General features: G+C 46.0%; 1 protein-coding gene across 2 annotated transcripts; it reads left to right on the plus strand.

Moving 5' to 3' along the window:
- Positions 1-2156: 2156 nt before the first annotated feature.
- Positions 2157-11559, plus strand: PDE6H (phosphodiesterase 6H). 2 transcript variants are annotated; one of them, XM_051625144.1, is made up of 5 exons: positions 2157-2203; positions 3649-3840; positions 7225-7414; positions 7676-7716; positions 8626-11559. In XM_051625144.1, the coding sequence occupies exons 3-5, from the start codon at positions 7275-7277 to the stop codon at positions 8700-8702; spliced, it is 258 nt and encodes an 85-aa protein (XP_051481104.1). In that variant the 5' UTR covers positions 2157-2203; positions 3649-3840; positions 7225-7274; the 3' UTR covers positions 8703-11559. The 2 variants fall into 2 exon arrangements, with proteins under 2 accessions (XP_051481104.1, XP_051481097.1); XM_051625137.1 differs by lacking the exon at positions 3649-3840.
- The last annotated feature ends 395 nt before the right edge of the window (positions 11560-11954 follow it).

An 11954-nucleotide genomic window follows, 5' to 3' on the forward strand; every position in this document is an offset into this window, starting at 1 on the left:
AATGGCTTGATAATCATGGGAGATAAGAAAGAACATAAGCGAGGCCCTTTAGGGAGTTTCTGCCACATTTTGTCAATGGCCAAAAAACAGCTTCATATGATACCATGGAAATTTTTTTCCCGCATGTCCAATTTTGTTAAAGATAAATGAGCCAGATTTTGTCAGAAAAGCATGAAAACAAAGGGGGTGTTTGAAAACAAGCAGCCTGGAAAAAATGTAAATTTTTACATTTCAGGAAAGGGGAGTAGGGGGCTGTAGAGCAGATTTCCCCAGGAACTGTACCTACACAGGGGATGGCAGAGGGGGAGGGGGAGCCCCCAGAAACCTGTCTGCAGCAGATGGAGGCATGGGAATGAGCAGCGGGGATGGCAGCAGAGTCTGCTGCCAGCAGGCTGCACCTCTTTATAGCTACACAAGCAGGTGCCTGCCCACAGTAATCACTTCTGCTGTTAGGAGCTGCTGAGTGCAATCAATCTCCATACATTTGTGTACAAGCTCTAGTCATCATAGGGAAGAGACAACTCCAACACGGTGCTGCCCCTGTCCTCTTTCCTGTACCCAGAAATTACTGCACAAGCCTCCAAAACCTGTGTGATCATCCTCAAACACATGGGAATGCTACGTGTGTTTGCTGCTTCCCTGCTAGATTGAAAGCCCCTTGGCTGCATCCAGGATTTACTTCCCAGCTTCTCCATGCCTATTCAAGGGCTAGGACTTTATCAATTTTTTAAATGTAAGCCAAGAGTTTCACTGAGGGATTTATCTCATGTAACTTCAGCCATCTGAAAAGCCAGGGGCCTTGTCTGTGGGTCTCTTGCTCAGCAGCAAAAGAGTGTGGGACCGGTCCCTGCTCCAGGGTCTGTCATGGCAGAGAGATCCTGTCCTTTCTTGGTCACATACAGTCACACCTCTGACTAGCATGGCAGCTCCAAAGTCCCCTCCTCCAGCCTCACCTGAAGACAAAGCCCATCGATCACTACACAAACCCATGTTTCAATTTCCTTCTGCTCCTGTGCTGCCCTCATCCTCTTTGTTCACTTCCTTCTTCTGGGACCATTGTCAGCCCTGCCAGCCATGATCTCACATTGTGAGCTGGATGCTCAATGAGGGTGAGTGAGCAGCACCTCACCAGAGCCAACAAACCCCAGAAGATCATGATGTTGCCCTGTGGTTATACCTTGAGCCAGAGATCTTTAGTACATGACTGAAGTGTTGTGCTGCTCCAGTGGAGGATGAGAATGATCTTCCACCACCTTCTATAAGGGCCCTGGACCTTCTCTTTTCATCCTGAAATTCCCCCATGTTTTCCACATCTCTGACACTGATCTCCCAAGCAATCACAACAGGCTATTAAAACACATCAGGGAGACAAAGCTCCTGATAAAATAATGTTGCCACCCATGGAGTTTCATTGGGTTCATGTTTGGCTGAGGCATCAGCTCTTTCCTTTCTCAGACAGCACCCTCACAGTAGTGATGCTACTAGTACCTACACATCACTTAGCTGTTGCTCTCAGGCCAGCACCTTGGATCTCAGAAGCAACAGGCCACCCCACTGGCTGGCCACCTACGTGCAACACAAAGGTTTCCATTTCTTTCCCTGCTCTTACATCTGCTGGATGCAGCTAAATATTCACCAGGGCCCTGCGCAGCAGCTCAGCAGCTCAGCCCCTTTCAGCACAAGGCTGCCCACATGCACCATTCTCTTACGTGTGCCTTGACCCCAGTAGCACCACTGAGAAGTTTGCTGGAAGCCTCTTCATGTGCTCAGGAGTGAAAGGGGAGGGAACTGGGGTGATTAGGACAATCTCCTCACGCATGTGCGTGTGCATGTGTACATGTGTGTGTTTGCTCAAAGGGCAGGATATTGCCTTATTCCTTTTTGCTTATCTCCCTACCTCCCTTCAGGAGCTCCAAAGAAACCATAACCTCCTTTTGCAGAAAGGGGACTGTTGCACGCTCAGGAGCATGTGGAGGCTCTTCTGCCCCCCCGCCCCAGAACTCACTGGAGCATGGCACCCGGGCTTACAGCACTCCCCACATATCCCCTCCCTCCCCTCCCCGTGTGAGGGCCCGCCCACAACTGGTGTCCCGATGTCACCTGGTGGTAGGGTATATCTGGAGGAGAAAGGACACCTCGGGACCCCTTCTGCACAGACTGGAGGACAGGAGTTGAATGACTTGCAAGAGGAGCTCTTGACACTGTAAGTATTTCCCAGGAGCTCAAAGCAGTAAGGAGGGTGGCAGGGGGATGAAATAGGAACTGGCTGCAAAACACAGGGGAGAAAAAAGTCCTAGTAAAACCCTGTGGAGGAAAAATTCAGATGTTTGTGCTTAGAGAGCATGAACAGACCCAGTAGCTAACAGAGGGAGTTGTGGTTCTTGGTTGACCATTTTCTGTTACCTCCAACATTAGGACAAGTGCTGCGCAGTGATTTATCTCAAAGCTCCCTGGCTGGGAAAGAAGCTCTGCCCTCCTCAGGGCCATTGGTTTTCTCATGCCAGGTACCCCTTGGGTTGGGGGCCCCTGGCAACCTCTTGGCTTGTGTCCTCAGCGGCTCAGCCTGTGTGTGAGCAGTGCCAAGGGGCTCCTGAGGAGCAGTCAGGATAGGTGGCTGGTATTTCCTACCCTGGTGCCCAGCCACAGTGCAGGACACATTGGTGGGGAGTTTATACTGTGTGATTGATGCTTGAACTCCAGCGTTACTGAATCCCTTCTTTTATCTGGGATAGTCTTTCTGATGATCCCCATCCATGAAGCAGTTGTGGGAATATAGTTCTACTTGAAATTAATTTCTGTCTTTTAGACAGCATCCTCTTTCTTTTGTTCTTGGTCTTAAAACTGCTGCTAGAACAAAGGGTCTGAGGTCATGTGTAAAACACAGAATCTGAAAGGGCTGAACCTACACAGTCTTTTTCCACCACTATCATCAGCCAGCTCAAGCAACTGAGACTGAAGCTGTGAGACTGCTCCTCACAGGCGTCTTGAACTGGATACAATATTCTGCCACAAAAGTCTGGCTGCATGGATGATGCTAGTGACTCTCATGAGGTCAAGAGCTGTGAATGCAAGAACTCCATCGAAAGGAATGTAAAAATGAGGGTATTTCCTCCTAGATACTGTCTTCTAGCATTTCACTGCATGGAGAGCCCCACTCCATGGGGATTCTCTGTCTGACACCCCTGAGGCATCATGGAGATAAGCCTGCATGGACAAGACTGCATTTTTAAAGGTTTCAGACAGGGCAGGATGAGATCCTACACTTAATGTATTTGAAGAAGGTCAAGTGAGGCATCTGCATTATCTGTCAGGGAAATTTTCCATAGACAGATTAAGGATGGGGCAGACTGAAGAGTCAGCATTTGTCAGTAGTATTCAAGCCTTTGTAAGTTTGCCTCTTTAAGTTCAAAGAAAACCAAAAGAAGGATTATGAACCTGGCCAGCAACCCAGAGGTGGGATGTCTGATGCAAACAAGGTAAGCCCATTACCACGTATTAGGTATAATTAGCATTTGCATGCAAGCAAAGCTCTTACCCAAAGGATTAAAGCCTGGACTGAGCAGAAGTGTTGTCATGGGCAATTAGGTAACACCTTATCGGAGGAGGGGGAAGAGGAAGTGCATGGAAGAATATCTTGTTCCTCAACAGCCTTTGGATCCACAGCCATCAGGTCTCACCCAGGAGCTGCATCCCAGTGCCAGCAGCAGCAGAAGAGCTCTGGCATCCCAGGAAGCACTGTGGGAGGCAGCATAGCACAGAGATCTAAAGGAGACTCAGTCTCAATAACCATTTTCTGAGCCATCTGTTTGGTGCGGTACCAAGGACTACCCAAGTACCCAGGTACGGAGAAGTGAAAGGCTGGGAAATTTCCCCGGGAAGCTGCAGTGTTATTTTCCTTTGCATCTGAGATGCCGGAGTGCCTGCCCACTCGTGTCTGGCTGTGTGCAAGGGCAGCTGGTTCCTAGGGTGTGGGAACTGGGGCAGCTCCTATGTTGTGGGGCAGGGCCCTCTCCGGCATGAATGGAGATTTATTCCTGCTGCAAGATGGGAGGCTATCATGTGGCATTGAGGTACCTTTTCATTTGGTGATGCATGGAGAGAATAGGTAGAGGGAGGTTGGTAAGGAATAAATCAGAATTGTGCCTTTTAGTTTCATTGAATATTCTTCCTTGAATTTATGCAGAACCTTTTTCCTACCAAATCCTGGGTTATCAAATAGCTGGTAGGTGGAGACAACTACTTCTGACTGAGGGAAAAGGCAACTTTAAGAACTGAATCTTCCCATTAGCTTTTTCTCTATTATAAAGTGAAGGCCAGGGGCAAGGAACTAAGAGGAGTTGACCCTCAAGTATGTCTTTATGGTTAAGGTACCATGCTGCAGACAGCAGAGGTTGGTCAAGCAAGGCAGGAACTTATTTGGAGACAGAGCTCAAATGCATCCTGAAAGTTTTGGATGCCAGTCAAAAGGGTTGGAAATCTGTTAGCCAGTTTGTTTCTTCTGTTGTACTTTTGGGAGTAGCTCTTCAGAGGGGTGCGAAGAATCTTGGCATGCCAGATGAACATGGTGTTTTGAAGTGGATGTGTGTCTCTTGTAGCTCAGGAGGGGTATCTGTCACTGCCAGATATCCTACTGATGAGAACTGCACCTGAAGCAGAGGCATAATACTATGCTTTGGGGCATTAGCAGACATGCCCTGGAGCAGTTTTCCAATGCAAAGCATTTTGTTGTAGGGCAGTACCATCGGAATTCCTCTCTGGTCCCAAGTGACAGTGAGGCACCAAATTGTCTCTTGGGTTTGGAGACAAACTGCCTCCACCTCTCAGTTTGTCCCTAAAAAACTTTGAGTCAAAAGGTTTTGTCACTCCTCCCAGCTGTGCAGTCCAGGTCATACTGATCACTAGACCTCCATTCCCATTCTGTAAAAGATGAAAGTGACAGTGTTTGCCTGTCCTGCTGTTCTGCCACCATGCTGTGAGGATAAGGCTGTAAATACTGAGCAATTGTTCAGGTGCTGCAGAGATGGCAGCCAAATAAGGAACTTCTACAATTTGAGCTGATCCCTGTGTTTGTGGGCACAGCGTGTGCTTAGGAAGCGTTGTGTTACAGGCGGGGGAATAGCATCTGTGCGTACTTCAGCTGCAGACACAACCATCTGCTGCTCCATTTGGAGCTGCTGGAGCCTGTCCAGTCTCCTGCTCAGGATATTACAGCTGACACAACCCAAGCACAAGCGACAGAAGATCTAGCATGCCTCTAGATGCTATCATTAGGATCCATCCTACTGCTAGCACAGATGGAAAGATGTCAGGGGTGAAGTATTCCCAGTCTGCCACAGATAAGGAAACATGGCTCTTCTCCTTGCACTGATGTGGAAGTGACACAGGATTGCTTGTATGGTCTTTCTCCTTGCATCTCAGGCTTTGTTTTCCGGCACTCTGGCTATTTCAGGACTGTCAAAGACATGAACTGCCTTCAGACTAAGAAGAAAAAAAAATAAGAGTCTTTGATAGCATTTATAGTTGAGATTAAATGTCCAGACTGTTACTGCAAGAGATATTGGGAATTAGGCCAGAGCACTACGGTGACATAATGGGATTAGGGATTAGGCTTTAATACCAAATCCTGAAGTTAATTCCATCAGCGATCTTATCAGCCTGGCTGCACTGGGATGAACACCTGGAGACAGGGCTTATGTAAAGTTCATGGGGAAGAATGTGACTTCAAGGAGGGGAGAAAAAGTTGGCAATTATTTATGTTCTATAAATGCAGTTGGTCACACTATTCTAGCATACTAATTAGCACAAAATTTGACGAAGAGCTGGAATCTCCCCCTTGAGCACTGCTGAGAGTCACCGCTGTTCTCTCTGGGAAGGAAGCAAAGGGCTCTGAGTGCAAAAATTCTGCCCTCCAAGGCAGGAGAGAAGTGTCCCACACAATAATTTCTCCCTGGTAACCATTTAGCTCCTGTGAAGTGGAGCTTGGCTCATGTGCAGTGTGGTGCAGAGGAGATGAGTGCATGTAGTACAATGCTCAAAAATACCAAAATGGACATATCCTGGGGAACATTACAGGCTTTGCTCTCTTAAATCCTGATAAATTAATTTCAGTCTAAAAGAGTCTCCAGTGCTTTGCCTTTGTCTTCTGTGTAATCCTTTACTTAAAGCTCTTGTGCTATTTCCCTTAAGGTTGGTACTTACGAACATGAGGCCCTATTGCAGCTGCACCCAGACTAAGGGCCGATTTATCTCAGCATCTCAGTTCCATCAGTGTTCAAAAGGCACTGCTTAGGCACAACTATATGAACAGGTGATGTATATCATGATTCCCAAGGACAGGATATTTCTCTAAGTCCTAAGTATATCTTTGTGGCTCCTAGGAGAACCAGTCCTTAGCTCAAGTGTTCTTAGTTTGGCACCTGAGGTCAAGCATGTGGAGTGAAAGGCAGTGCTATCTATCTCGCTTACTTTGTATGCATTATGATCTTTCTTTGTGCTTAATACCTTTATCTTTAATCCTGTCACAATTATCCTTTCCGTAATTCTGTCACCTGACTACTGATACCTAGAAATGATAAGCAGAGTGTTGTGTCACTCTGCAGCCCAGAGGCCTACTCCATCCTGGGCTGGATGTGTGGCCAGCAGATTAAGAGAGGTGATTCTGCCCCTCTAGTCTGCCCTGCCCTAGAATACTGCATCCAGCTCTGGTGCCTCCGGCACAAGAAAGATGTGGACCTGTTGGAATGTGTCCAGAGAAGGGCCATGAATCCGAGGGCTGGAGCACCTCTCCTATGAGGACAGGCTGAGGGAGTTGGGGTTGTTCAGTCTGAAAAAGAGAAGGCTCCAGGGTGACCTCATAGTGGCCTTCCAGTACCTGAAGGGGTTACAGGAAAGCTGGGGAGGGGCTTTTTACAGCAGCTTGCAGTGAGAGAACAAGGGGTAATGGTTTTAATCTGAAAGAAGAGAGATTTAGGTTAGAGATCAGGCATAACTTCTTCAGTGTAAGGGTAGTGAGACACTGGAACAGGCTGCCCAGAGATGTTGTGGGGGCTCCATCCCTGGAGGTGTTCAAGGGCAGGTTGGATGGAGCTCCGAGCAACCTGATCTAGTGGGAGGTGTCCCAGCCTGTGCAGGGGCGTTGGAACTTGATAATCTTTAAGGTCCCTTCCAACTCAAAAAATTCTGTGATTCTGTGACTCCTTAACAGTCCTTGCTGTTATTTTGCAGACAAAGGGATCTGAGAGAGTCGTGCACCTGCCACACACAGCAGCCCAGCCATGAGTGAGACCCCAGCTGCCAAACTCAATGCTACAGATGTTCCAGCTGGTCCCACTACACCACGCAAGGGGCCTCCCAAGTTCAAGCAGAGGCAGACAAGGCAGTTCAAGAGCAAGCCTCCTAAAAAAGGAGTAAAAGGGTAAGGTAATTTTGGAAAGAAAATAAGCCATGGTAGTTGCGTGGCTCCCCACTGCTAAGCTGGGCTCCTGCAGTTCCACCTTCCCTTGGGCTAGGGGGCTTCCCCCTGCCCCTCGGTGCTGTCAGCTCTCCCACCTGGACTGCTCCCTCTTGTTTGCTGCCCGCACACACTGCTCTTTCCCTGGCTGGAGGTGCAGGGCAGCTGCCCTTTGTAGCTGATGCTGGCCCAAACTCACCCCTCCCCTGTTCTTTTCTCTCCTAGATTTGGAGATGACATTCCAGGCATGGAGGGACTGGGCACAGGTAAGAGCTGCAGGATGTTGTTGCTATGCCCTGCTTTAACCCAAATGCTTCAGCATGGGACAGGACTGTCTGGGGTGGTCTCTCTGTCTGTCCAGCCTCTCTGCAGCTCTCAGGGTCGCCAGAGAAGTCTAGTACACCCTCTGCAAGCTGCTATGATCATGCTAATGCTAACATATGTTACAAGGCAGAAAGACTATTTAAGCATGCTTCAATTTCTGAATACTTTCATTTGGCTGCAAATGTGCTTGTTTGTCTTTGTTTTCTGCTAATACTCTGGTTAAGAATTTCAGCAGAATGAATTTCTCAAAGAAATGCCAAATGCTAAGCTATTAATACCAAAATTCACAGACACTAAATCCCAGCTGGTTAAGTACTTACATTATCACCAGAATCCTGATTTTAGGAATTGTATGAACCCATCTGGGATTGAGAAACATGCACTGGATGAGCTGTAAACAGTCGGAACTTCTTAGGTATCAGTAACAACTGCACGTATAGATGAGTTACAGATTGTGAATGTTGTAGACCAAATTATTCAGCATATGATTTAAGATTGTACATGTCTTCAAGGAAATCACAATTTGCCTACAGGCAGTACATAAAAAAAAAGAGGAGAAACTATATAACCAGAATCAGTGTTCACAACAATCTACACAGTCTATAGGAAATGGTGGTTTGCTTCTGCTTGCAGAGACAGATGACGCAGGAGAAAATACACCGATCTGGTTAAGACTGGTAGGTAGTCCCAGATTTGAAAAGCTCATCTGCCCATATAACCTTCAAGTGGAGTCTCATTCTTGCTCTTCCCATGGCAAATGTTTCCTGAGTAAATCAGCCTTCCTATTAATACAAAAGAAATCCAAGAAGTGTAGTGACCAGAACCCATTTCTCATTCTCTCTCTTTTGCAGATATCACAGTGATCTGCCCATGGGAAGCTTTCAGCCATCTGGAACTGCACGAGCTGGCCCAGTTTGGGATCATCTAAGGTGCCAGCATCTCTGTGGGTGTCACCTGGTGACTCCACAGATCCCAGCATGGTCTTCATCACCTTTGACACTTATTTTTGGCCCTTAGATCCATCTCCTCTTGGGCGGAGTGGTTTTGTAAGAGCTAGTTATGAGAAAGTCCTTTGCAGACTAATTTGGCAAAGAAGTTACTCAGGACCCTGAACAGATGTGATGAAACTACTTAAAAATGTCTTAATGCCTCCCTGTACCATATCCTGTTTTCTCTCACTGACATAGATCTTTATGTTTATGGAGATAAGGGGAGGATGTATTTGAACTTCTCTGGTTAACCTTTCCCTTGGTTAGCTGAGGTACTATGTACATGGTTGTGCATGTCTGTCCAGACCTGATTATATCGTCCCCATTCTTTTTTCTTCCTTCCTTCCTTGACAGCTCTCTATATAAGGTTTCTGTAGGTATGTCCCCATGTTATCCAGGCCACCAGTTAGTTGCTGACAGTCTACCTGTAGAGGACAGGATGTGAGTCACTAGTCTGGATACTAGTCTATTTTTATGTAGAAGGAGACCCTTTCCCATGAGTTCACCATAAGAAATCTGCTGCTAAGATTTACTTCATCAGCAAGAGGGGAAAAAAGGCTTGCAGATGCTGTCTCTGCTTTATTGCCCACCAGCTATGAGCCATGAGACTCTGGCTGTTTTACTAATGTTGAATGAAAATGTGCATGTCTGAGATCAATAACTAAGTTAATTAATCCTACTATTCATTCCTTTTGTTCTCCTGAGTGGTTGCAATTCTAAAGAAGTAGCACTCCACATTGTGTTTCCTCTCCCCCATGGAAGTCCCCTGTGTCACACCTGTACTGTCCTCAGACCCATACATATTTACATGAGCCATTTACTCCCCATTACATGTTTGCTTGCTGGTTAAAAAGACAGAGAATCATTACAGTCTGTCATCAGACAATGCCAGTAGTCTCACCCCATCTAGCAGAAGATGGTATTGCATTAGTTGCTCCCTCTTCCCTGTATTTAGCATGGGGCAAGACTCCCTTAACAGCCCCCTCCCATCAGCAAGAAGGTTTTTCTTTCTTCACCCTCTGGCAACTTCAAGCTCTGGAGTTTGCCTGGACAAAGCAGGGAGTGGTGATTCCCCAGGGAGAGATAACAGCAGAGCAGGTGGGGAGGCAGGGGGAGGTTAGGATGTGTATATGCAGGTAAGCACAGAGTGAATACATTTAACCCTATCGATTTGTGTCTCCTGGTCACTAGCAGCCTGAGTGCTGGTGAGTGGGGAGGTACTCACAATCGCTTCAATGCTTGGGGAAGACACCAAGATTCCCTGCTGCCTTGGCATTAAGGAAGGGATTTTGTTTCCTTTGGAGGCAAGGAGCAAGCTTTGTTGTAGCTACATAATATTCATAAGAGGAGATGGCATTTTTTATCATTGCCTCCAGCTTGACAAGCACCACTGCATAAGAACTGCCTCCCCCCAGCTCATTTTTCCTATGCTGAACATCATCATGGGAGCAAGGAGTGGTCGTGGAGAGGAGAGCAAATCCTACCTAAAAGATCAATCCCCCACAAATAAATGATTGCTATAAATCCATGGCTGTGCTATAGTTATCTGCTACTGTTATTCCAGAAATAAAAGCAAGCAGTTTTCATTTAAAATACAGCTTCAGCACCAAAAACTAAAGGAAATTCCTGTTGGCAGTCCAGAGTACAGCTTTTATTATTCAGCACTCTTGCCAACAGAAACAGCAGTAAAGCAACGAGCAGTTCAGAACCGCAGCACAATCACAGTGCAGGAGTCATGTACCACTTAGCTAATTGCAGCACACAGCGACTTCCTTGGGCAGAGGCAGTCTGTGCTTTCCACTTGCTCCCAGCTTCTTCCACCTTTCTCACCTTTTCAGGCTTTTCTTCTTTCCCTAAAGTATCCTTTATGTAAATGATTTTATGGTAGATGATTGATTTCACTTTATTTTCAAGCTCTCTCCTTCTGTGGTTAACTCTGAGTGTTCCTGTGTCAATGCTCTTGTGTTTACCTCATGTTACACCATCTTGTAGCACATGATTCCTATTCCACCTTCTCAGTCTGTCCTCTTCTCTCTGGGAAAAGACCCCTTGGATCCAGTTTGGATTCTGCAAGCTGGCTGCCTCTATTATGATTGAGATTCTCCTTTATTAAGCAGGAGAACAAGAGGAGAATCTTTGCATTAGTCCTTTTGCTCCCTTCTCATCCCAGGCCTTGGGAAAGCAGTCCTAAGACAGTGAGATCCTCTGTTAGAAAATACTGGAGTAAAATCAAAGTTCTCCTTAGTCCAGGGACTGAAGCATTTCAGCAAATGGGAGGGTTCTGGTATAATTCCATATCTGATTGCCATAACCCAAGCTTCCATCAGAGAACTATTCCATTCTCCTTCTTAGGTGAGTCCAACAGGAATGTACACATACTCCAGCTCCCATGTCTGGATGATGAGCTGTGTCAGAAGATGTTTTGAGTCAACACAGCTTGTTAGTTATTTTAAAAATAGTTTATAGGGATGTTAAAAATAATTAATAGGTATTACATTCATTCCTTTACTTGCAAGGAATTTTGAGACTCAGAAAGATAGTCTTAAAATGTCCTCACAGCTGATTTATCTGAGCTTCTGGGTTTTTTCCAATAGGCTATAACCCTTGAAACCTCCATTTTTAGAACAGTGAGAGATGGCTATGGTGCAAGAAAGCAAATGTGTTAAAGTAGCTTGTTGAAGGGCCTCGGTCTATATACACTGTAATCTGTTTTTCTTTGTTCTTTTACTATAAAAACAAGTCAAAAGCAATAAAAATGAATTTAAAATATTTTTAAAATCCTAAGAATGTAGTCTGACTTACTTACAAAATATATCCAGAGGTGATTTTAGCTTTCATTCTAAAATCCTTTCCTGAGGAAAGCTCTGAAAGCTGCTCCCCGCTCCTCATGAGAGAAAACCAGCTATCTCCAAACAATAGGCAATAAAGACTGACTGTGATATCATCTGAGAAGCAGTTTTTCCCTGAGTGATGACTGGTGAGTTCTCCCAGGCATGGTGCACATGATTTCCTCAGGGCAGAAATCTTTTGGCCAGTTAAGTCGTTTGGGATTTTTACACAACAGAGTTTCAGCATGTTTATACCCGATAGCAAAAAATGACTGAGACATGAACGCCACTTAGTTCCTTCTCATTGCTATGACTGCAAGACAAAGCTGCAAACACTCATCTCCTTTTGCTTCTTGTTGTTGC

Source organism: Apus apus, chromosome 1 (genome assembly GCF_020740795.1).
Source record: "Apus apus isolate bApuApu2 chromosome 1, bApuApu2.pri.cur, whole genome shotgun sequence".
Lineage (NCBI taxonomy): Eukaryota > Metazoa > Chordata > Aves > Apodiformes > Apodidae > Apus > Apus apus.